The following is a 25,531-nucleotide window of genomic DNA, read 5'->3' on the forward strand; positions in this document are numbered from 1 at the left end:
ACTTCTCAGACTCCAGGCGCCTCTCTCCTTTTATGCCCCGACCTCTTGTTCTTTGGGGGAGGGTATCCTGCGGGTACTTCCACCCGCCCGGAAAGGCAAAAGCTCCCTGGTCCCCGCTTCGTACCCCTATCCTTGCCTCTCCAATCCCCGGGTCCTTCAGCCGCCCAGTCCCCCGACCCGCACTACATCAGGTGAGCCCTCACCTGGGGAGGGTGGGCGGGGGCCGGGAGGCGGGGCAGGGGCGGACCTGGAGAGGTGGCCCCACCCTCAGAGGGGCGGGGCAAGTCGGTGGGGCCAATGAGGCGGGGGGCTCGCCGCTCGGGGCTGGGTGCCGCCAGCGCCGTTCCCTCCCCGCCTCCCGCTCCGCCCCTCTTGGGTTTAAAGCCCCGCGGGCGGCTGGTGGCGGCGCTGCGAGCGCTGCGCGGCGCGAGGAGATGCGACTGGGCTCCGCGCCGCCGGCATCATGCGCCCCCCGCCCGCGCTGGCCCTGGCCGCGCTCTGCCTGCTGGCGCTGCCCGCCGCCGCCGCCGCCGCCTACTTCGGGTCAGTGCCCGCCGCGCCCCGGCCCGCCTGCCTCCCCCTCCTCCCGCTGCAGCAATGCCAACTTTTCCCTTCCGCTGGCCCCGGCCCCGGCGGGATCTCGAACTCAGACCTTAGTACCCAACCCCATCTCGGGGTGGGAGTTAGTGCCCAGAACTCCTCAGGCTTCCCGGACTGGGTCCGGATCGCACCTTCCAGAGTCCGAACTCTGGTCCCCTTCACCTCCGCTTTTCTCACCCAGTCCTGTCCTAGACCTCATCCCGCCCACTAAGCCGGGTCTCGGATCCTGGCTCAAGCTCCAGGATTCTGCAGGTGTCTCGGACCTTGTGCCCGTGCGCCCCGGCGCGCCCTGTCCCTGCCGGTCCAAGGAGTCCCTCCCACGCTCGGACGTCCTCTCCGATCCTCACTTGTGCCCTCTCCGTCCCCATCCTAGGCTCTGTCCAGCCACCAATCCTTGCCTAGGGCTCCCTTCATACCTTCTGCCTTAGCCCTGCGGAGCTGAGACCCGGAGGGCTGGCTGGACGGGCGGGGTGGGTTGTTCCCGAGGTCGGGGGAGGGGATCGCGCTGATCCAAAAGGGATGGAGAAACCTTCGGACCGTGGGGAGAGTAGGAGGGAACCGTCTGTGGGGGAAACCCAACCAAATCTCAGACCTGGCGTCAGGTGAATTCTTAGGAGAATGACGAAGAGAGTAAGGGGGAGGTGGTGTACATGATTGGAAAAGGAAGCTCTGAGTTGAGGGTGACATCTGGGGAGAGAATGGGTGGGACCGGGCAGTGTTTGGAGAGCAAGTTACAGGGTAACTGACCCTCCTTCTCTGAACCTGAGTTGCAGGGACTTGGTATGAGTTGGGGTCGTGGGTGTGAAGGGACTTTCCTGACCTCCACCCAAAGCCTGCTCTAAATATATAGTCTGTTTCTTTAAATCAGGGCACTTTTTGTGATCCTCACCCAAATCAAGGTGAGGCTTACAGCCTGACCTCACGCAAAGGCAAAAGCAAGCAAGCCAACAAAACAAAAAAAAACGTAAACCACCAAGCAAGTGACCTGCCAGAGACTGCTCTTACGGACCTGGCAGGGAGGGGCAAATAAGGGTCAGAGAAGGTCTGAGAGGTCCTGCACAGGAATAGGGCTGTGGGCTAATTTCCAGGTCATGACCCCTGGTTAAAACATGCCTTGGCTGTGGGCAATGGCCTCTCTTGAAACATATAGGGGGTGGGGTGGGAGTAATGTCAGCCCAGACCCTAGGGCTCTGGGCTCAGCTTGCTGGGAAGACCACTTAGCCTCTGGCCTCAGTGTCCCCTTTTGTACAAAGAAGGGGCCGAACTTGGTGCGACTGAGCCCCTCTATCTGCTTTCTGTCAAGAGCACTGTGCATTCATGTTGTTTCCCAATGATTCCAGGCTTGGAAAGGCACTGTTGCTGCCTCAGCAGACAGGATAAAATGGTCGGGCACAGTCTCTGGGTTCAATCCCCGATCCATCTACTTGCTAACTGTGTGAGTTTGGCCAAGTCACTTAACCTCTCTGTACCTCAGTTTCTTATCTGTAAAATGGGGATAATAGTGCTTATTTCATATGAGTATCATGTGAGTCGGGCTTCCCTGGGGGCTCAGTAGTAAAGAATCCATCTGATCCCCTGGAGAAGATAGTGGCAACCCACTCCAGTATTCTTGTTTGGGAAATTCCATGGAAAGAGGAGCCTGGTGGGTCATAGTCGATAAAGTCGCAAAGCAGTTGGACACAACTTAGCGACTAAACAACAGCAAATCATGTGAGTTAGTACATGTAAAGCACTTAGAACAAGGTCTTTGTTGTTGTTGTTTAGACCCTGACCCAGGGTCTCCTGCGTTGCAGGCAGATTCTTTTGCCACTGGGGAAGCCTGAACAGGGTATAGCATGTAGTAAATGCACAACTAATGCTACTAATTATTAAGGCGATGAGGTAGAGTGTCTTGATATTTCAGCCCTGACAGGGGTTTCTGAGCTGGAATGGAGTGGGGTGGTGGGCAAATGGTGCCTGCAGCCTCTTGGATATCAGCTCATTTTCACAATCCCTTTGTCTGCTTGGGCTCAAGTTGAGGATGGGGCAAGGGCCAGGTGAGATGGGAGGAGAGGGCTCCAGGAAGCTGAGACCATCCAGGCTGGTGTGGTAGGAAGGGAAAGGAGTTTGTGGCAGTGCCCAGGGTGAGAATTTGAGGGCTATAAGCAACGGGGCAGTCTTGGAAATGAAAAGGGAAATCATAGATCCAGCATGAATTGGGGCTGAGATGGATCATATGTGTGAGTCCCTCTTCCAAGTTGTGAGCTCCACTGGACATAGCTGGCAAAATGCGCTCAAGCCACCATCACCCCAGTCTGGGGAGGAAGATACATTCTCAGAGATTAAGATAAAACTGGGGCTTTGTGCTATTATGTGTTTGGTCTCAGAGAACAGACAGGAATGAGCCTAAATTCTCCCTGAGGAAGCCCTGCTGTGACTCAGTCAGGCCAGGTTTTCCATCCTACTATTTGAATTTGCTCTCTGGAAGGAATCTGTATCAGTCATTCACACGGTAGTAAGAATAAGAGGTAATGTGCTTCTCCCTTCTCCAGATTATTTGCATTTAAAATCTCATTTCTGACTATAAGATCAAGTGTTTTGTCATCCTGATAAAATAAAATTCAAACATCAGGAGAACAGGTAAGGCCAATCTTCTTGGGGTTTTTAAAATCATAGAATCAGACTTAAGAGTTGGAAGTGACCCTCAAAGCTTCTCTGGTCTAACTCCCTGCTCCAAGCAGGTCATGTATTATTCCTATATTTCAGATGAAGGGACCATCATCCCCAAGTCAGTGAGCCAGCAGCTGCTTCTGGTGCTTTTGCGAGTCTAGCACCTAATCCTGGTGTTGCTGATAGTATTAGTATCATTAGTATTACAGTTTACAAATAATTTTCTTATTCAGCCCCTCTGTCATCTGATCCTCAGACCCATTCTTGAGGTATACAGGATGGATGTAAATAGTTTTCAAAAGGAAACTGAGGGTGAGAAAGTTTCAGTGACTCACTCTGTGTTACACAGTGAGCTAGTGGGAGAGGCAGCATAGACATCAGGTCCTGCGGCCAGTCTGGGCTCTTCATTTGACAGAGAGCATTAGCTACCAGAGCTAATACCATGTGGTCATCCAGGAGAGCCACAGCTGCAAGGGAGCTGCAGAGGATGAAGTGGGTAGAGGGTTGCCCCCATCTCCTACTTGGTTAACTCTGTTAGACATTCTTGGCTATTGTGGGTTGGGTGGGGCCCCAACATTCTCCTCTGTCCTGAATAGTGAGATAGGATGCTATGAACTCTGCTCAGGTATCAGGTAGGCTCCCATAGATGGCATGATGACAGTGGGATGGGAGGTAGAAAGGTTTGTCCTAACTCCAGACTACTCTCTGGGCTGTCCGTGGTCAAGTCACTTGCCTCCAAGGTCTTTAGCATCTGGAGGGCCTAAGGTTCCCTAACCAGACGGCTCTGGCTTGGAAGTCTAAGATTGCTCAAGAGTTCATGTTTTGGCTCAGTTGGCTTGGGAATTCTGAAAATATTAACTTCTGCGGTGTTTTATAAATGAATACTCACTGTATTATGTGATGAGCTGAGACTATGATAAGCCTTGTCATCCAGTTCAGTCTTTAAGTCAAGAATTTTGTGTCCAGAAATAGTTAATGTGGATGCGATTGTTAAAATTGTAGTTGACTCTGGTGGTGCTTTGTACATGTGTGGCCTTTGCAATGTTTGTGTTTCTTTCCTGTCTAAGGGTGGTATAGATAGGTTTAGGAAAGCACAATCTTAAGTAGTAGTTCAGATGGTAAAGAATCCGCCTACAATGCAGGAGACCTGGGTTTGATTCCTGGCTCAGGAAGATCCCTTGGAGAAGGAAATGGCAACCCACTCCAGTATCCTTACCTGGAGAATCCCATGGACAGAGGAGCCTGGGGGTCTATAGTCCATGGGGTGGGAAAGAGTCGGACACGACTGAGCAACTAACACTGATCACTGATCTTTGCCTCTTGCCAGCTGTGTGACCTCAGGCACATGTCTTCATCTTTCTGAGCTTTGAGTGATGATAATACCCATCCTAAAGGCTGGTGTGAGGCTTGAGACAACAAATGAAAGGGCCTGACAGGGTGCCTGGCACATACCAAGTGCTCGGTATGGGCTCACTCTTGGTGGCTGCTGGGATTCTCATTATCTTCTTGGGTTGTAGAGGTGTCATCATTGTGAAGAAGCAAGACACAACCTTAATCTTTTTTCAAAACCAACATCACATATAATGAAATGCATGCATTCTAAGTGCAAGATTTGGGTTTTAACGAATATATGCCTCCATGTAAGCACCACCTCAATTACTATACAGAACTGCACCATCATCTCAAAGGACTCCTCGTGTTTGTTTGCAGTCAACACTCCCCCACCAGCCCCAGGTCACCACTTCCCTGCTTTCTGTCACTTTAGATAGTTTTGCCCATTGTAGAATTTCATATAAATGGAATCATAGGGTATACAGCCTTTTGAATCTGAATTCTTTTGTGCAAAATAATGTTTTTGAAATTATCCATATGGTGGCATTTATCAGTAGCACTTTCCTTTTTTTCTTGCTGAGTAGTATTCTATTGTTTGGATGTACCACAATTTGTTTATTCATTCACCAGTTGATGGACATTTGGTTTGTTTCCACTTTGGGGCTCTTCCAAATAAAGCTGCTATGAACATGCATGTACATCCCTTTTAGTGGACAGATGTTTTTATTTCTCTTGGATATGTATCTAGGACTAGATTTCTGGATCATATGGTATATATATTTAATTTTATAAGAAATAGTTGAATAAAGTATTCCAAAGTGGTTGTACCACTTTACACAGTAACGTATGAGAGTTCTAGTTGCTCCATATTCTTTTCTGCTGTCAGTCTTAATTTTGGCCATTTTAGTGGGTATGTATTGGTGTCTCATTGTGATTTTAATTTGCATTTTTCCACTGATGAATACTGTGCTGAACATTTTTTATGTGCACATTCATCATTTGAATATCTTTTGCATTGAGTTATTTGTCTTCTTATTATTGAGTTGTAAGAGTTCTTTACATATTTTGGATATAAGTCCTTTATCAGAAATTACTGGCAATATTTTATCCCTGTCTGTAGCTTGCCTCTTCGTTTTTCTTATTGTTACCTTGCAAAGAACAAAATTTTTTAAAAACTCTTTCTAGACAGAGGAATTTTATTTATTTATTTTTTGGCCACACCATGCAGCATGTGGGATCTTCCCTGACTAGTGACTGAACCTGTGCCCCCTACATTGGGAACAGAGAGTTTTAACCACTGGACCACCAGGGAAATTCCGGAACAGAAGTTTTTAATTGTGATGAAGTACAATTTTTGAACTTTTTTTTGTATGGTTTGTGCTTTTTGTTTCTCTCATTCAAGAAATTTCTGTCCATTAGAGGTTGCAAAGATTTTGTCCTATGTTTTCTTCTAGAAACTTCACAGTTTTAGCACTTACACTTAGGTCTATGATTTTTGGGGGGTTAACTTATATGGATGGTGTGAGGTAAGAGTTGAAGTTTACTGTTTTCCATGTAGATATCAACTTGTTACAGCACCATTTGTCAAAAAGGTGATTCTTTCTTTATTGTCATCTTTATTGCAAATCAATTGACCCAATATATGAGGGCTTATTTCTGGACTCTCTAATCTATTTGGTAAGCTTATGGGCATGAACTTGAGCAAACTCCAGGAGATAGTGGGGGACAGGGAAGCCTGGCCTGCTGCAGTCCATGGGGTTGCAAAGAGTCGGACATGACTTTGCAACTAAACAACAACAACAAAGCTTATCTTTGGGCCAGTACCACAGTCTTGATTACTGTAGCTATGTGGTAAACCTTGAAACCAAGTACTATACATCCCGTCCTTTTTCAAAGTTGTTTTGGCCATTCTAGATCCTTTATAAAATTTATGTTTCCACATAAATTTTAGTATCAACTTATTGATATCTGTAGGAAGGCCTGCTAGGATTTTGCTTGGGATTGCACTGAATCTGTAAGTCAATTTGCCTTCTGACAATATTGAGTCTACTGGTTTATAAACTGGCCATATCTCTCTTAGGGGAGCTTTTAAAATTTCTTTCAGTAGTGTTTTGTAATTTTCAGTGTATGGATCTTACAAACATTTTAAGAATTATTCCTAAGTGTTTTATGTATTTGGATTTTTTTTTTGGAACAGTGCTAGGAATTGACTGGGTCCTGAGAAAAACAGGGTTAGAGAGAAGAAAGGAAGAAATTTTACTGCTTTGGGGTGGTAGATTGCAAGCTAAACATCACTGATAAGAATCACTGAATTTGGGAAAGGAATTTAGACTAGCTCGTCTCTAGCTCAACTCTAACTCTTGAGAAGCTGAGCTCTAGCGTTGAGGTCAAACCAGCCTCCTCCATGGATGGTGGTGAAGTTTCTGAGGCTGATGGAGGGAAACAGGAAAGAGAAGCAAGGGGTGGGGAGGGACTCCTGGGCTGGAAGCTCCTAAGGAAGAGAGGTTCTGGTGCCTTTAGACTTGTGTGCTCAGGAGGAGGTGGGCCAGGTGCTGTGAGGGTCACCCTCACTTTGGTATCAGCCTAAGCAGGATGGGGCACAGCCTAAGGCCCTGCTATAGTGTAAGGAGCACTGGACTTGGAATCACACGGGTAGAGTGCAAATCCTCCCGCCAACCACTTACTAATGGTGACCCAGGGCAAGTCAGTTAGCTGCTCTGACCTCAGTTTTCCCATTTATAAAATGGCTAGTCCTTACCTCATAGGGTTGTTATGAGGGTTTTGTGTATATAAAAGTGCTGAGATGCTATCCACATATATGGAGTCCAAGAAATCTAGTGGTCTGTCTTAGAGAATCCCAAGTAGAGGAGCATCATTTTGACATTTGTTGCTTCCTCTCTTCCTCTTTTATCCCAGTCATTGTATAATTTGAATCCTTCCTATGCCCTTTATGTGTATAATCTTATTTAACCAAATGACATCCCAGGAGGTAGGTGATGGTGGAATTCTCTTCCTTTAGAGGTGTGAATAGGGAGGAAAAGCTCAGACAGGCCAAGTGCCTTGCCCAAAGTCACAGAGCTACTGACTGGCAGCACCTAGACTTGAATTCTAGTCTGTTAGAATCCGGAGCCAACTTCTTCATCCCTCTCTCCTGCTGATGCCCAGCTGAGACCTGGGCAGCTCTGACCTTCTGAGTCCTCCACCCTGTAGCCTCTTTCACTTGGCATATGTCATAGGTATCTCTGGCACTACATGTCTTCAACTCTAGGTATGTTACCTAATTTTTTATGTGCTCATGTCTCGGATTCATGCATAGCATCCTTTAAGAAGAAGTCTTGGGACTCCATGGTTGGTCAGCTCCCCCCACAACCCCTAGCATTGCCTCCCGGTCCATAGTGAGCGTCGGGGTGGGCAGTCCCCTTTCCTTTCTGCTGACCCTTCCTTGCCCCCTGAACCTCCCTCTCTGCCCTGTCGTTGGCTATTTCTGCATGACCCTCTCAGCCCATGCTGCCTGGCCATGACCTGGCCTCTATCTGGACAGGAACGGGAAGCAAAGCAGCGAGCCCCCATCAGAATCTGGAAGTCAGCCACACCTGACCTTCCGTGGGAATCCTGGGGGCAACAGAGATGAGCTGGGGTGGGGGCCAGACACTTCAAGCCCAGACTCTCTCACTGGGAGACTTTCAAAGAGCCAAGAGAAAATCAAACCACCATGTTCAGTCAGTCCTGGAAATTCCAGAGTCTAGTTTAAGGGTAAGAGCAGAGAAGTTCCGCTTTCCCCATAGTGACCATCCCTTTGAGGCCAGATGCATATTATATTATTTTTGTATTAAAGATAATATGTATACCATGTATCACATAACATCCTTAGCAATGTGAAGGGCAGCACCCAGCAATCAGACATGATTATTTTTGCAGAAAAACATCTATGCGTTGAGATAAAAACAGTAAGTATTCTCACTTTGGTTTAGATCAAGTCTTGCTGCCACATGAGTTCACTAGAACCATACCAAAAAAAACTGTAGTTGTCCGAGTTTCCTGGAGTCCTGAATCATGGTAGAAATTTTGTGAACCTGCAGTAAACTTCCAGAACATCATCATGAGAGGAGGTGCAGGTTGAGTTTTAAAGAAATACCTGGGCCAAGTTCTCACTGCGTATCAAGGGAGGCTATGGCTGACCAAGCATAGCTTGTCCCCAGAAACAGGTTCAGAGGGGCTGAGCTAGTCGGGGGAGTCAGGGTCTGACTGACTGAAGCCAGGCTGCCTGGAGATCTGGTACCAGCGAGAGCGCACTCCAGATCCCAGTCTGAGGGCTGGGGAGGGTGTGGCCACAGGGCAGCTCCGTCAAAGCCACGCCCTTCCGGAGCCACGCCCTTCCTTCCAGAGCAGGGCTTGAGTTTGGAAAGATTTTGTGGTGGGATTGGGGGTCACTGGGTGACCCCTGCAGCCTGGGACTGGGACATCAGGGAGGCCAGTGATTTGGGCCTTGGAGGGCTGGGAAGAAGCTGAGGAAGAGCCTGGACGTATACTCTCTGCTTGGTCCATCTGAGGGATGTATGCAGTCAGTAGGTGTTGGGCTGGGGCTGGGGGACCTCCAAGGATGAGAAACAAGGACCTCTCCCAAGGGGGTTACAGGCTACTTGGAGAGACTCTCTCTACAGCCCTGAGGAAGAAGGAAAAAAAGTGTGAACCATGCAGAACTAATGGTGCCATAATCCCCAAAAACCGAGAGAAGTCAGAGAAGTTGGATGGTTAGAGTGGGATGGGGCTGGCAAGTAAGGAGGACTTCTGGAAGAGGCAGACAAGCATCTTAGCCTATTAAAGCTGGATGGAGCCTCAGGATCACCTTTCCCATTCCCTGCATTTTTGAGTCAAGTGTTGAAAAAGGCTGTAGTTATGAGTCCCGGGGATCCACGAGGGCTTTTTGGACTGGGAAAGGCAACCTAGGTAGCAGCTATATCATGAAGAAAGGCATGGAGATTGGATTACTTTAGCCGAGGCAGGGGGAGGGGGAAGAGCCTGGCCTGAGAGGAGGGGCCCTTTGCTATAGCCCTGGTTGGCTCTGCATCCAGGACAGTCCAGCGTGGGAACTTGCCCTGGAAGACCCTACTCTCTTCCCAAAGAAGCCCCTTACAACTCCATCCATCCCCCAGGGCTGTCCTGACCACTCTGGCTCTCACCAGGCCTATTCAGAGAGGGGTTTCTTGGCGAGGTGGAAGTTCCTGCCATCTTTAGAGAGGAGGGGTGTAAAGGGGCATGGGCCATCCCTGGGTCCCGCCGGCAGCAGACAAATGGAAGCTGCATGGAACCTGCAGCCTGGGACATCTCCTCCTGGAGCATCTGCAAACAATGGAATTGTCCTCATCACAGGTGGTCGCACATGGGGCATTCACCAGGGGCCAAGCCCTCAGGGCCCACAGCCCCACCTGATCCTGCCTGTCTGCATTGAGGAGGGTGACCACCCAAGAGCCTGCCAAGCTGGTTAGTTGGTCAGCTTACCATGGTTAGAAAAACTTGGCAGAAGTCACCCAGCCCACGAGCCAGATCCCATGGTTTGAGCAGAGCTGGGGGCGGGGGTGGGGGGTGGGGGTTGTTGCTTGCTCCATGGTGATACAGCCTCAGTGACTACTTGCTTTTCTCTGCAGTTGCCACGCTGTGTCCTCCGAACTATTAGTACTCCTCTGCTGGCTCAGGACTGGGCCTGGAAACCCCAGAAGTTGTGAGAGTTTATCTTAAGCCTTCCAGCCCCCCTTTTCCCTTCCCCTTCCCTTCCTCACCCCAGGCTTCCCCTTTCTCTCTTCTCTTCATGATCCCAGACTCCTTTCAACTTCCCCTGTCTAGCAAAGTGTGTTCTCAGGCCTTATTATATCAGACTCTCACACTTTAGTATGAATTGGCAGTCCACTTCTCTAAGTTTTATTTTTTACTTTTGGCTAAAGAGAAACTCAGTTTTAGACCAGGGTCCTTCTCTCCCTTTAACTGCCCAGGGGGCCCGAGGAGGAGACCTGACCAGGCTTCCATTCCTTCTATCCTACCCATCTTATGTTCCTATCACCCTGGACATTTACTATGATGATGGCTGATTCTGTTTCCCTGAAATATTACATTAAAATGGAAAGCAGAAGCTGTCAGTCTTGATAGAAGCAATCGGGAGACCCAGGGTGCAGACCCAGGCTTGCCATTAACTCAGGGTCATCTGAGACAAAAAAAAAAAACCAAAACCCTTAGATGAACATCCAGGGCACCAGAGAAGTCAAAACAGAGACCTACCTACTTGGCAAACCTCTGGCCCTCCTACCTGTCCTCAGGAGGTTCTGGGGTAGCTCCCAGGAGGCATTAGGGCAAAACTTCTGGACTGGGTGATCCTGAAGGGTTTCCCCAGTCCTAGAATGTACTGATTCAAATGATGTACATTTGGACACGGCCAGGGAACTAGGGGAGATGTTTACCACCCCAGACTTGTGTGGGGCTGGGAGGCCATCCCTCCATAGCCATCATGCCACCTGATTTGTACAGTACATGCTAGGGACAAAGACCCCCTCCCCATCTCCAGCCCGAGCCTGAGTGGAGTGGGAGGGAGAAAAGAGGAGGAAGCGGGAAGCATTTCCTCCACAGATGTTGCACCAGCCACGCTCTAAATACCCGAGATTGTTGAGATGCAAAGCAAGCTGGTTGGGCGGGCTGCTCGCTGCCCACTTAGCTCCTGAGCACATCCTCCATGATGCCATCCTCCGCAGGCAGCCCCTGGAAAACAGGAAGTAGAGCGGTTCTTGGAGAGACAAAGCCCACAGCTGGGCTAGGCTCTTTTCTCTCTGAGCCAGGGGTGGGCTGGGGAACGAGGCTCTGGGGTGGGCTCCAGGGTGGGGCAGGGGGAGGTGTACTGATTCAGTCCTCGAGGTTCTGAGGCAGAGAGCTGGGGAGGAAAGGGAGGCTGGGACCCAGACAGGGATGTAGTGAGCAGTCTGGTGGCTTTTGGTTTTCTTTGGCCTGAGGCTGATACTCAGTATTGAAATTTAAATAAATGAGTGAGTGAAAGGAGTGGGGAGAAGGACTTGGAATAAAGGTGGGAAACGGTACCTGCCAAATTTGCCATTAAGGCTGCTCACTAAGGACATCTTCTTGGAGGAAGTATGAGGTGACAGTGAGTCTTGTCAAGGAGAGAGGAATGTGAAGGATGGAGGGAGGGAGGTGCTTCTCAGGAGCGTAAACCTCAGGGCCCCTCAGATGACGGGAGGGGAGAGGAGCCAGGGGTGTTGAGGGTCTCCCCCCCACCCCGACACTGCTCTGAAAAAGGACTGCCTGGATCCATGTGCCCTCTTCCTGGGCCAGACACTGCCCTCACTAACTCTCCCCTTCTGGGAAAAGGTGGGGAGTGGAGAGCGCAGGTTGGGGTGGGGAGTGTGTGTGTGTGTGTGTGTTTAGGGGGGCTTAGTGAGGGCAGGAGAGGTGGGCTGAGATATTCGAGATGAAAGCACAAAAGGCCCACTTAACCATGCAAATGGCCCTGCAGCGGAAACCTGTTATCAGGAGGATCTAATAGGGTTTTGCAGGGCCAAGGCCAATGCTCCAGGCAGGGCAAAGCTTTCCTGGTTCCCAGGTAACTGCCTGCAGTTGGCACGGGCCCGGGTGCCAGGCACACCTCCTGGTCCCTCCAGCTAAGGGTCCAGACAGGTTGGCCTTACCCAGCGCCCTGGGAACCGCCAGTCTTGTCCTGTGCCCCCTACCTGCTCACCCACCCACATCCTGGGGGTGGCCTCCTCTGGAACCATCGGACCCTCTCAAGCAGAAACAAGGATGGGGGTGGGGGTTGGAAGAACAGAGCCAGGCACCCCCAGGGATGGGAAATGCTCTCCCTGCTCGGCCTTCTCCAGCGAGCTCCTGAGAGCTTCCTCCTGCCCCCTCGCCGCCCCAGGCCTCCCACTGCAGGCAGGAGGAGCCTGGCTGGGGTCAAGTTTTTACCCTGATGGTGTTAGGAGATCTGATCCAGCCCCTGAGCAGCTATTGATGGTTCCCTCAGGAGCTGGGCTGGTTCAAAGCCTTCTCCTTCCCCTGCCCCTTGGGCCCTGGGGAGAGTCTGCATTGCTTCTGAGTCCAGCCAGGCTCCCTCCAGACTGTGAGCACCCTGAGGCTGTGACAGCATGTCCCAGCACAGCACCTAGCACATAGCAGATGCTTAAGAGTAACACTTACGGGACTTCCCTGGTGGTCAGTGGCTGAGATTCAGAGCTCCCAATGCAGGGGGGGGCGTGGGTTTAATCCCTGGTCAGGGAACTAGATCCTGCATGCCACAACAAAGGTTGAAGATCCTGTGTGCTGCAACTAAGACCCAGAACAGTCAAATACATAATTTTTTTTTTTTTAAAGAAGAAGAATGACACTTCTTGTAAGCTTACACTTCTTGTAAGCTCCAATGACCTGGGCCTTACTGTGTGCCAGGCACTGTTCTAAGAGCTTCACAGATATTAATTCATTTAATCTTCACAATATGCTTAGTTGCTCAGTCCTGTCTGACACTTTGTGACCCCATGGACTGTAGCCTGCCAGGCTCCTCTGTCCATGGGATTCTCCAGGCAAGAGTACTGGAGTGGGTAGCCATGCCCTCCTCCAGTGGATCTTCCTGACACAGGTATGGAACCTGGATCTCCTGCGTTGCGGGTGGATTCTTTACTCTCTGAGCCACCAGGGAAGCCCAGTCTTCACAGCAACCATGTGAAAGGTCCTGTGATGTCTGCATGTCACAGGTGAGGCACAGAGAGGTGAGCGCCTTGCCCAAGGTGGCACAGCTGGTAAGAGGTGGAGGTGGGATTTGAGCCGAGGCAGTCTGGCTCTGGTCTGGCTTTCCCTCTAGACAAGGTGTATTTGTTGTCTAGAATGAGCTTGGGGCTGAGAGGACATCCCTGGGGTCGCCAATGAGTGAGGGCAGACCTGGGACCAGACTCCCCAGGGCTACATAGCCTTGAGGGTCCTTGGGTCCCCACACTCTAAGAGATTGTGGGTGATCGTTCCAGGGAGAACTTCTAGTTCTACTCATGGGTTTGGTGGTCCCTGGGGTCCTGCTGATGCTAGACCAATGCTTCCCCAAAGCCTGGGAGAACCTGCTTTTGCTTCTTTCAAGGTCATCCCAGATGAAGCAGCTTTAAAAAACAAAAAACAATTCTGTATTTATTTTTTGGCTATGTCGGGTCTTAGTTGCTGTGTGTGGGCTTCTCTCTAGTTGCTGCATGTGGGCTCCAGAGCATGGGCTCAGTAGTTGTGGCATATGGGCTTAGTCGCTCCATGGCATGTGGGATCCTAGGTTCTTGACCAGGGATTGAACCCACATCCCCTGCATTGGAAGGTGGATTCTTAACCACTGGACCTGCAGGGAAATGCCCTAGATGGAGCAGCTTTAGCCAAAACTATGGATGGGGTGAGCCTTGGACAAAGCGAAAGGAGGCAGGGGTAGGAAAGGCCAGGTGATTGCAAGGGGGGCTTGGGGAGGTGGGATGTGAGATGAAGTCCTGAGGGGCACCCTTGACTTTTTCCCACTTTGGAGGGAGACAAGGTAGCCTGGGAAGTGACTGGAGAGTCTCTGGGGCCAAAGCCAATGGCATCTCATTGTGTGTGAGTGGGGACTTCTGGTCTTATCATCCTGAGCACCAAGGGTCATTGGCTGAGGGTGCAGAGGGCAGAGGGGCACAGGCTGGGGACAAAGAGGAGAGGAGAATGGAGCTGGTCACATGGGGTCATTTCTTTCCTAATGGGATGTGAGAGGCTGAAAGTCAGGCTGAGAGAGCCCAACAGGAAAAAGGAATGGGGGAGACAGACCAGCTGGGCCAAAGCAGGTACAACCAATGAAGGCGGAGTTGTCCTGTGTGGCTCAGGAGCATTTGAGTCAGGAAGGGGCCTGAAGGCACTCTTGTTCCTCAGTCTGGAAGGGCAATTGGCAAGTCTCACAGATTATCCATCCTCTGTGCTTCAGTTCTGAGCACTGGTCACTTGCTTGGTTGATAGCATCTGACCTGACCAGGGGGCAGTGTCTTCATTACAACCACAGGTTTTGTCTTGATGCTTACTTCATCTCTGATTGTTCATCTGAACCTCAAGGAGCTCAACTAACACGTGGGGGATGGAGATTTTTGCATAAAGGCCTGGTGGGTGGGGTTCTCAGGCCTGGGGTGCCAGAAAGGATGGTTTCTTAAAGGAGAACTGATCATGCCCATGGACCCTGGAACAGACTGGAACCTGCAACACCTATAATTCTCCTGAGGTCCAAGAAGAAACCATCTCTAGCAGATGCCTTGGCATCTATAGGGCATGTGTTACAGCATTTACTAGCACTGTTTAAGGAAACCAGTTGAGGTATTTTCCAAGTTTAATGTCACAGCACTTTTCTAAAAAGGAAAAATGATCCCAGACTACAACATAGAAAACAAGTGTTGGGTTGGCCAAAAAGGCCATTCGGGTTTTTCCATAACATCTTACAGTAAAACTTGAACTAACTTTTTGGCTAACCCAGTAAAAGGGAAACTGGGTGGTATGTCTCTCAACTGTCTTTCTAGGCCCTTGAGGGGGTCCCTGAGGCTGTGAGGGGGGCCTTTTTGAGAGCAACCCTGGGCAGACCAGAGCCCAGTGTGGCCTGAGGCTCCTGTACGGTTGACTGCCTTTCCTGACCATTAATCGCTACTAAGTGTCATTACTGCTAATAAAATTAACCGACTTTATACTGGACTCCTGGGGCCATCAATCACAGGGTCAATTACATGAAATTAAAAAAAACAAGGAACTGTTGATGGGGGAAAAGGTGTTTGTTGAGCCGAGCTCAGAAGGACAGCCCAGGGAGTGTGGTACTCCACAGTTGTCAGGAGGTGGTGATCAGGGACGACACGCTTAATTAGACAAATTGACTCCCAGCCTTGATGTTGTTCTCCAGACAGGAGTGTCTCAAGCAAGAACAGAAATGACCACAGGAAGACTCTGGGGCCAGGGACTGAAAAGGTCCCGAAATTCTCCCTCCCATTCTCACTTCTGCTTCTCTCTCTGTGTTTGATTCACTTTTTCTCTCTCTTTGGATCAGCTTTCTCTTTTTATCTTCTGAGTTACAAGCCCAGTCACCCAAAGAAAGAGAGAAAAAGCAACTGTGTGCTCTAAGTCAAATTCCAAATTTCCAGAGAAAGAATGGATTGGCCCAGCTTGGGTCATGTGATCCTCAGTAGTCCAATCAACAGGCCAGAGCAGCAAGGTCACATGGTATAAAATGGCTGACAGGGTAACCATGGAGGTAGAAAGACCAGGTAGGCAGCCAACCCAACAGGTGTCTGCAAGAGTAATTTAAGGGACTTAGTAATAAGCACTCAAAATATGGTAGATACGGGAATTCCCTGGTGGTCCAGGGATAAGGACTCAGCATTTTCACTGCCAGGACCAGCTTCAATCCCTGACTGGGAACTAAAATCCCACAAGCCATGCAGCACAGCCAAAAAAAACCAAAACCATGGTAGATAATATTGTGTAGTACAATATAAGTTATATATTATATAATATAGGTCTAATGATATAAAAATAATAGCCATTGTTCTGCAAATGTCATTTGAGACAAGTCTTGAAGGATGTGCAGCCCTGTTGGCCAAAAGTTCCCAGCATTCCCTGCTTGTCCTCTCACCTGTCAATCACTACTACAAGGGAGGTCCCAATTTCTGAAACACAAGAACTGCCTGAGCAGAAATTGTCCTTCACACCCACCGCTGGTGTGGGGAGGAAGACATTTGGGGGCTAGATGGCTGCTGCGCCGTTTGCTCCTGCAGCCCCCGAGCTGCCCTCCACACCGGAGGCCGGTCAGGGTGGGGCCTCCTGGGCTGGAGTTGACATCAAGTTCTGCTCTGGACCTGCCAAGGATCGAGCTCTAAGGAGGGTTTCCTGCCAGATTGCAGGGAGGGGTTTGGGTGTAGACCTGGTGGACTGGAAATTTACCCATTTGCCCCCAGATTAATGATTAACGGGTCCCTGCTCTCACCCTGTCTAGGAGGGGAGCCCAGGGCCAGGCTGGGCCGGGAGGAGCCTGATAGCATCTGTCTCTGCTCAGGGGTTTCAGAGATATGCTCCACACTGGGTTGACTGCACCTGATGGATTTGGAATCTACGGGTACTCTCTGGGGGCACTTGGGGCCTGTCCAGGACCCACACCCTCCCTGGGGCAGACAGGCAGGGTGTGGCATCCAGCCAGATGTCCTGGCAGGGGCAGGTGGCTCCAAACAGGAGAGCCATGCCCTTGGCTCTGTGGGATGTGGGCTTCTCTGACCACTCAAGGCTTGGCCACAGGGCTTGCCTTGGCTGGTGGTGCTTGAGCACAAGTGCCAAGTGTCACATCCAAGCAGGAGCTTAAGAGCCGGCACCTGCTTCCACCTTTGATCTTTTTAAAGGGGCTGCATTCTGGTTGCCAGATTGATGTATATGTTCCACCCACATCGAGGGCCACCAGGGTCCAGGAAACAGCAGATAACTTGAACTGGGAGAAACATCTCATGGATCGCTTCTGGGGGGAGGGAAGGTGATCTCTATTAGTAGTCCTCACCTTGCTGCTGATCTGCTGTAAAACGAGGGCTAGTCATCACCTCTTTGTAAAACCTAAAACTTTTGTTTCCTTATCTGGACAATGGGAAGAATCTGGCCAGGTTAGAGAGTAAAGCATCTTGCAAGAGGAAAGAGTTGAGAAACTCCAGCTAGGGGGGAAGTGAAACAGCAAGTCCCAGACTCTGTGGTTAGTAACTTTTCATACAACCCTCCCAGCAGCACAGGAGGTGGAGAGGATCACTCTTTCCACTTCCCAGAGGAGAAAAATCAGTGCTTCTGGATGAGACAGCTAGGAAATGACAGGCAAGCCACTAGAACGTGGCAGCCTGACTCAAGCACCCCTGGACTTCAGATACAGCGGAATAAGTCAGGGGCTGATAGCCTGATGGAAATGCAGCTTCTTCATCTGCATCCACCTGTCAATCCATCCACCCATCCTTCTTCCTTCATCTCTCCATCTTCCCAATCTTCCATTCATTCGGGTATTCCCCAAGTATCTCTTGGTAGCAGACATGGAGTGGCCAGATGGTTAAAGATTTATGGGGATTATGGAGACAAGCTAGGTTGGCATGGTGTTACTTGGGCAGCTACCTAATGTAAGGGGGAGAGGGATGCCAGGGCCATTGGCCGGACACCTTCTCAGTGTCTACATCCCTCTGCCACCCCCTCTTAGCAACATGGCTCTCCCTTCCTGGAAGCAGCTAATAACTACACGCACTATTTCCCAAACTGCCCTGATTCTCAATGCTGCCCAGGGAAAGTGGTAAATGTACAGATTCCCAGGTCCTATTCCAGACCAAGAGAAGCAGAACTGTTAAGTATAGATCCTAAGCATCTGTGGGTTTTTTGTTTTTTTTTTTGAGTTTAAAAGAAAAAAATTTTTTTAATTAAAAATTTTTTATTTTTTGGCCACATTATGTGGCATATGGGATCATAGTTACCTAACCAGGGATTGAACCCATACCCCCTGTGTTGGAAGCATGGAGGCTTACCCACTCAATCACCAGAGAAGTCCTGGGTATCTGTATTTTAAATAAGCATGCCATATGATTTTTCTGACTCAGCAAGTTTGGTAAATAAGGTGGATAAGAACAGCAGAGACTTTGGCTTCCAGGAAACTTGAGTTTGAGATCTTGCACTCACCCTTGTTATAAGCACCTTGGTTTCCTACTCTGTAAAATGGGGTCAGTCTCCCTCCCAGAAGGCCAAATAATGCAGCCCCCAAGAAGGCCCCCTTCCCCTCACCTGCCCCCCGTCCTTAGGGATTGTCATCTTTCACCCCCCATCACAGCCCCCAAGGGTCACTGGTCTCCCTTCTCTTGCCTCCTTTAGCCTGACTGGGCGGGAGGTCCTGACGCCCTTCCCCGGGCTGGGCACCGCTGCTCCGGCACAGGGTGGGGCCCACCTGAAGCAGTGCGACCTCCTGAAGTTGTCCCGCCGGCAGAAGCAGCTCTGCCGGCGGGAGCCAGGCCTGGCCGAGACCCTGCAGGACGCCGCACACCTCAGCCTGCTCGAGTGCCAATTTCAGTTCCGGCATGAGCGCTGGAACTGCAGCCTGGAGGGGAGGACAGGGCTGCTCAAGAGAGGTAGGGAGGAGGGCTGGGGAGGAGGGTGAGGAGAAGGAGACCGGGGAGGAGAACTGGGAGGAGGAGGGTGGGGGGAGGACTAAGAGGAGGAGGGCTGCCTTTCCCACTCCCCAGGCCCCTGTCCCCAGTCCACGTTGCTCTTATGAACCCGGCTCAGAAACAGGTTAGTCAAACTTGCTCGCGCATCACCTTGGAGTCAAGATCAGTGGTTTAGCCCAACTTTGGCACTCACCAGGTGCCTAAGCCACTTTTCTCTGCATCTGTGTTCTCATCTGTTCAGTAAGAGATGCAGCCCCCATCCTGCCACCCTGAGAACCTGGGTACACACCCCACAGGGAACAGGACGCTCCATTTAGACAGCAACTTGCAGCCTGAGTTTAAGGGACGGGAGACAGGGCGACTGCCCTGAACTGTGTCCTCGGGGTCACACGCCCCTTGTCCTGTTCGCCACAGCAGCCCCTCCCTCCAGCCCGTCTATCCTCAGAGAGCAGCTCACAGCCCCTGAGCCCACTCTCCTCCTCCCTTCTGATCCCACCCCCCGGCCCAGGTTTCAAGGAGACGGCCTTCCTCTATGCGGTGTCCGCGGCCGCCCTCACGCACACTCTGGCCCGGGCCTGCAGCGCTGGCCGCATGGAGCGGTGCACCTGTGATGACTCCCCGGGTCTCGAGAGCCGGCAGGCCTGGCAGTGGGGCGTGTGTGGCGACAACCTCAAGTACAGCACCAAGTTCCTAAACAACTTCCTAGGGCCCAAGAGAGGAAGCAAAGACCTGCGGGCGCGGGTAGACGCCCACAACACCCACGTGGGCATCAAGGTGAGCGCATTGCTGGGTGCAGAGCCGGGGAGCTGGGTCTCTAGGAGGCCAGTACCCACCCTGCCCCCCCAGGACACACACAGAGGTGGTCCAGGATGAACCTCATCCTTTCAGCCGGTGTTCCTTGGGCATCTACTCTGGACCATTGTCAGGTACCAGGCAGTGGGGAAGAGTCCTGGGCGTCATAGGTTGATGGGCAGCAGGTGGGAGCCTGGCTTGGTGAGGCAGGAACGTGTTTGGAGAAGGGTCTTCATTCCAAGCACTGGCCTTCCTGGAGGCCTAGGAGCCAATGCTATTTGAAAAGTGATCTGGTACAACCCCTGGCCCTCCTCCATTTTACAGATGGGAAGACAGAAAAGGCCCAGAAAGGGGAAGGGACTTAGCTGAGGTCACACAGCAGTGGAAAGACTGGAGGGCAAAAACTATCCAGGTCTGTTGGGACCAGGAAGCTGGGAGAAGCTCGGGCTCCATTTCTTTAAGAGACTGAGTTCAGTGTCCTGTGTTCTCATCACTGAGTTGGTGTAAACCAGGGCTGCTGTGTTCAGTTGTGCTGTCTGCTCCGCAGGAACTTCAGGCCAGGGGAGGTGCTGGGGGTGAGATCCAGCCCGCGCTGCTCTCACCAAGGTGTGAGGACCGTCTCTGCCCAGAAGAAGGGGCGCCCAGAGCTAGTTTGCGCTAATGTGCCACATGGACCAGCTTGAGTTTTAGCTGCCCACCTCATGTAGACCTCCCCTGTCTCTCTCCCATCCTCCTGCGGCTCCCCGGCCACAGTTGGTGCTCTGGGGGCTGCGGCCCGGGGGGCCCCTGACCACACCTCCCTCCTGCCTCTCCTCACAGGCCGTGAAGAGTGGCCTCCGGACCACGTGTAAGTGCCACGGCGTGTCAGGCTCCTGCGCTGTGCGCACCTGCTGGAAGCAGCTGTCCCCGTTCCGCGAGACGGGCCAGGTGCTAAAGCTGCGCTACGACTCGGCCGTCAAGGTGTCCAGTGCCACCAACGAGGCCTTGGGCCGCCTGGAGCTGTGGGCACCGGCCAGCCCAGGCAGCCCCACCAAGGGCCCGGCGCCGCGGCCTGGGGACCTGGTCTACATGGAGGACTCCCCCAGTTTCTGCCGGCCCAGCAAGTACTCACCTGGCACGGGGGGCAGGCTGTGCTCCCGCGAGGCCAGCTGCAGCAGCCTGTGCTGCGGGCGGGGCTACGACACCCAGAGCCGCCTGGCGGCCTTCTCCTGCCATTGCCGGGTGCAGTGGTGCTGCTACGTGGAATGCCAGCAGTGTGTGCGGGAGGAGCTTGTGTACACCTGTAAGCACTAGGCCCGCCGCCCAGGGCGCCAGCCAGGCGCTGCCAGGACCTGCCGGGGCACCGGGCCGCCTCCAGGCCACCCAGCCGTCCAGCCGCTCCCCGCTGCAACCCCGCTCCCGCCAGCCCGGGCCGGAGCACGTGGCATGCGTGTGATCACCCACGTGCGTGCCGGCACACTCACACGCCTCTCCCCGTTGGCTCCCATCAGTCTTCCCCTCTCTCAGCTCTCGGCAAGGAGAGCCCCACCCCTGAACCTGAGGGTCCCCCGCCTGGTTGAGGACTTGGAGCCAGGAGGGCAGAGTGGAAAGGATATGGAGGGAACGAAGGGAGACCCAGAGGAGGGCAGGACTGAGGTTTTAGAGAGGGGAGAGAGTACATCTCCCCGTCGCGAATCCTGGGATTAGTGGCCTAAAGACAGCCAGAGGTTGGGAGGTGAACTTCTGGGCCAAGAAGGCCCAGGGAGGCAGGGTCAGCTGGAAGCTAAGGCTGGAGTCTGGCTGGGATGGGTCAGGCCAGTCCTCAGGCCCCACCCAGGTGATACTCCACCCCAGGAGTCATGCACCTTCATTTCCCCACCCTGGAGCTTTGCTGTGCTAGAGATGGGAGGAAAGGCCAGGTGGTCGGAGCCGTTGGTCTGGAGAAAGGAAAGCAGGAGTCAGATATGTGCCCTGGATCCTTGTGATTTGGTTTTTAAAATATGCCTCCACCAGTCCTCATTCTCACCTTGAGAGCTGGGTGATCCACGCCCAACCAGCGCTGCTCAGTAAAAACACCAGTGGACGCGAGCCCAGTAGAAGAGCCAGTCCCCAGGGTGAGGCTCAGATAGTACACCGAGGTCGCCCAGGGGGACAGAGACCCCTCAGTCTCTCAGCACCCACCAGGAGCCCACTTGGGTCAGCTCCCTGTGGCCGGGGTCACCGTGTGCGGTGAGGCCCTGCATAGCTGGGATTCATGATATACGAGAGTTGGTGTATGAGTTTTGATTCAGTTACATTTCTACTTCTACAGCTACTCATCTAATTAAGGTTTTTGCTTGGGCAGGAGTTATAAACATGGGAAGTGTTTGCTAAGCTGGGCTCTTTGGGGGCCCCTTTCATTTACTAAGGGCCCCCCACCTTGGCTCTTTGCTGAGGAAGAGAAGTGGCTGCTAATTCCTTCTGATACTGTGGACATTTCCAGGGCTACCTACTAAGGCCCTGGGAGGGACACGAAAGGAGCTGGTACTACCCACGGGTACACACAGGCCTCCCCACTCCAACACGCAGGCACACCCCTGGGACCTGCCAGGCTGAGGACTCTCATTCAGTGGCACACGCCTCTCTGGATCAGGATGCAGACTTTGCAGGGGTCACTTCGCTGGAAGCCGTGTGCTTTCCCATAGCAGGGCCCGATGCCAGCCGGGAGGAAGTGACCTCCTTCGGGACGCCCTTGGCTGCTCTGCTGGCCCTGCCACGCCCTCTGTCAGCTTCCTCTCTCCCTGAACCCAGAGTTGCTGACCCTTTGCCGGGACAGGAAACTTCAGAATCAGCCAAGTGCTGAGAAACCGTCTGTGCAAGCCCCAGGAAGCAGCCCCCGGGGGCTCCCTGTGATCTCCGAGGGCAAGGAGACCCTGCCCTGTCTTCGGTGGATCACGCAGCCTCCTGAGGGATGCTGGAAGGATCTTTGGCTGCAGAGGCTCTGATGAGAAGCCCTACTGACCTTAGACCTCTCCCGAGAGTGACTTTGCTGACCCGAGCAGTGGGCCCACATCTTAGCAGGAAGAGAAGAAGGAAAAAGTGCTGTCTCCCCAGTTCCCTCCACGCCCCCATCGCATGAAGACTTTCTCTCTGCCTGCCCGATCCATCCTTCTCCTCTGAGACCCCAGCTCTGCCACTACCATGGCTCAGCCCGAGGCATGAGGCAGCAGGAAGAGGGGACCTGATCCTCTGACATGCCATTCGCATCCCAGGTCCACGGCCAGCAGTGCATGGGTGGCAGGAAGATAAAAGGTAGACTCTGAGGGACTGAGGCCACGACCGGCCAGTAACACTGACCAGGCCTAGGATGCGGTTCAGGGCCCCTCAGCCTCTCAGGTCCTCACTGTCCAGCCATTTCCCCTCTCCTCCTTCCCTGCTCCCACCCCATGTCTTCTAATTGCCCCCAAAGGTCCATCTCAGCCCGACTGGGGCCCCTGGGACCAGTGACCACTGACCCCTCATTCTATAGCATTAAGGGAAACAGTCACAGGGTATTTTTTGTCTACCTCGCATATATATATATATAGTTTTTAGGGCAAAAGAAAATAATTTATATAGCTAAGATATATATAAGAGAATATTTATGTTATTTATATAGTTTCTATATTTTATGGGCAGCATCTGTGGGGGTTGTGTATTCTGCTGGAAGCCTGTGTATATCTGGGGAAATACAGCTGGCCTGATTGGGGTCCCCACTGAACTGGACACCAGTGGCCAGAGAAGAGGTCTGGCAGACTCCATGTCCCTTGGCTGGCTCTGTCCTGGAGCTGGTGAGCAGCATCTTCTCTGAGCATGAACTCCGATGGGCTTCATCCGGATCCTCCTTGTGAAGTCGTTGTAAATTCTCAGCTCTTCCGGGTCCCAGGCCCCTTCTTCTGCTCTGGAAAAAGTGTCCTGCTCATGATAATAATGATAACAAGGATGACCACACTTGGCATTTGTAAAGCACTTTTGATCTTCGGAATCACTTTGGTCCCTCTAGTTTCCCTCGATTCCCCTTTATCTGTGTGAGATAGGTGCGGCAACATCATGACCCATTTTATAGATGCCACCGAGAGATGGAGGGCTGTGCTTGAAGTCACATTGAAGAGGTCCTTTCACTGAATATTTTCTGAGCATCGACATGGGCCAAGTGATGGCAGCTGATCTATCCTGGACCTGGGAGCCCCAAAGTCTGGATACACCCGGAGCCCAAGAACCCAAGGAAGTGACTGCTCCCCCAGGCTGTGTCTGACCCTGCCTCTTGATCTGGACAGCATGTCAGCATTTTCTGTGTCTCAGGGTTTGGGACTGCCTGAGGGGCCTAGAGAATTGAGGACCCCGTGGAGGCTACTCCAGTTCCTCCCTTTGCCCATACCACCTGAGAGGGTTTGGCTGTATTTGGGGGCCCCTCCCGGCCCAAAGATGGGTTTTATTTGCTCTCGTTTGTGTTTTTCTTTTCTTTTTTTTGGCCACACTGCACCACCTGTGGGATCTTAGTTTCCCCCATCAGGGATCGAACTCTTGCCCCCTGCATTGGAAGCACAGAGTCTTAACCACTGGACCGCCAGGGAAGCCCCTGTGTTTTTTCCTTTAAAAATGATTTGTTTTCCTTTGGATTTCTGGCTTCTTTGTAAAACCAGCTACACTGGCCTGCTGGTCCTTCGTTCCCACCCTGGCCATGGTCAACTGGAGAGAGGGAGCCCTATTAGACAGGATACATGGGGGCTCCCTAGTTTGCCAAGTACACCTCAGCACACACACCTCACTCATGCATGTTGCTGGCTCTTGTGGGCACATAATGTCTGTCCCTGGTTCGGATAAACCCAGCTTCTCTGGTGTCCTCTGCTGGCCAACAGACAGACAGACAGACCAGCCCTGAAGATTACTTCTTGCTTCCCCGAATTTCCTTTCTCAACAATCATGAACTTCGAATGCTTTATGTCTCAGCACATTTGAGAACCACAGCGGGAGCCGTCACGTGTCAACCACCCGCTCTGTTCATCCAGGCAGTCAATGGTGGTTTAGGGAGCTCCCATTGAGCGCCAGGCACCAGCCGGGGTGCTGGGGTATAGCAGGGAAGGAGACGAAGTCCCTGCCTTATGGGGCTGCCCCTCTAATGGGAGAGAGAGACAATAAATCAATAAACCTCATGTCAGCTCTTGGTACCTATTTTGTCTCACTTTATAGCGATGACCGCCCCCATCTCATGGTCAAGGTAACAGAGGCTGTGAGGGGTGAAGGCTCCGAATGACAAGCAATGGTGTCAGGATTAGAACACAGAGTGCATGAACGCCAAAGGATGAGTTCTTTTTTAAAAAACTTTGACTTTGTATTGAGGCATAGCCGATTAACAATGTTGTGATAGATTCAGGTAAACAGCAAAAGGACTCAGACACACCTATGTGTGCAAAGTATGACTTCTTGCCTCTGCATTGTTGCCTCCTCTTGGAAGGAGGGAGCACAGAGATGGATCATCCCATTTTATAGATCCTGGGTCAGCCGAGGCCCAGAGGAAGGAGGTGACCCACCAAAGGTTATACACCAAGTAGGACCAGGCCAGAGCCCAGGTGCCCTCCTGGAGATGACAAGTATTTCTAGTGCCCACAGCCTGTGGCCAGCCATGCAGGGTGACCTCCTGGGGCACCCCAGGGGGGCAAGTTAAAGCAGAGCAGGAGCCTTCAGGGACTTGTGGTCCCCTAGGAGGCATGAGACACACAGCCGTGCAATGGTTTCAGTCACTTACACGTCAGCCTCGAGTCCCTCCTGGCCACTGCCTTCCCAGCATGCTTTGGGATGTGCAAATGTATGTCTTCCACCAGCTGCTCCTGGAGGTCTGATGGGAGAGGAGACCCCTTTCAAAACAAAGGGTGGCAGAGAAGGCTTGACCCTGCCTGCCTTGGCTCTTCAGCCTTCTGGGATCCACACGGGGTCCCCAGGGAGGGAGGCAGGGTGAGGTCCACCCCTCTGCCTGTCTTAATGTGTTC

General features: G+C 52.0%; 1 protein-coding gene across 1 annotated transcript; it reads left to right on the forward strand.

The window, feature by feature from the left end:
• The first annotated feature begins 411 nt into the window (after positions 1-411).
• Positions 412-24,689, forward strand: WNT9B (Wnt family member 9B). Its single transcript, XM_043466010.1, has 4 exons — positions 412-543; positions 18,463-18,716; positions 19,264-19,529; positions 20,367-24,689. Exons 1-4 carry the CDS (start codon positions 464-466, stop codon positions 20,838-20,840), a joined length of 1,074 nt encoding a protein of 357 aa, XP_043321945.1. The 5' UTR covers positions 412-463; the 3' UTR covers positions 20,841-24,689.
• The last annotated feature ends 842 nt before the right edge of the window (positions 24,690-25,531 follow it).

The sequence above is a fragment of the Cervus canadensis genome, chromosome 1 (genome assembly GCF_019320065.1).
Source record: "Cervus canadensis isolate Bull #8, Minnesota chromosome 1, ASM1932006v1, whole genome shotgun sequence".
NCBI lineage: Eukaryota > Metazoa > Chordata > Mammalia > Artiodactyla > Cervidae > Cervus > Cervus canadensis.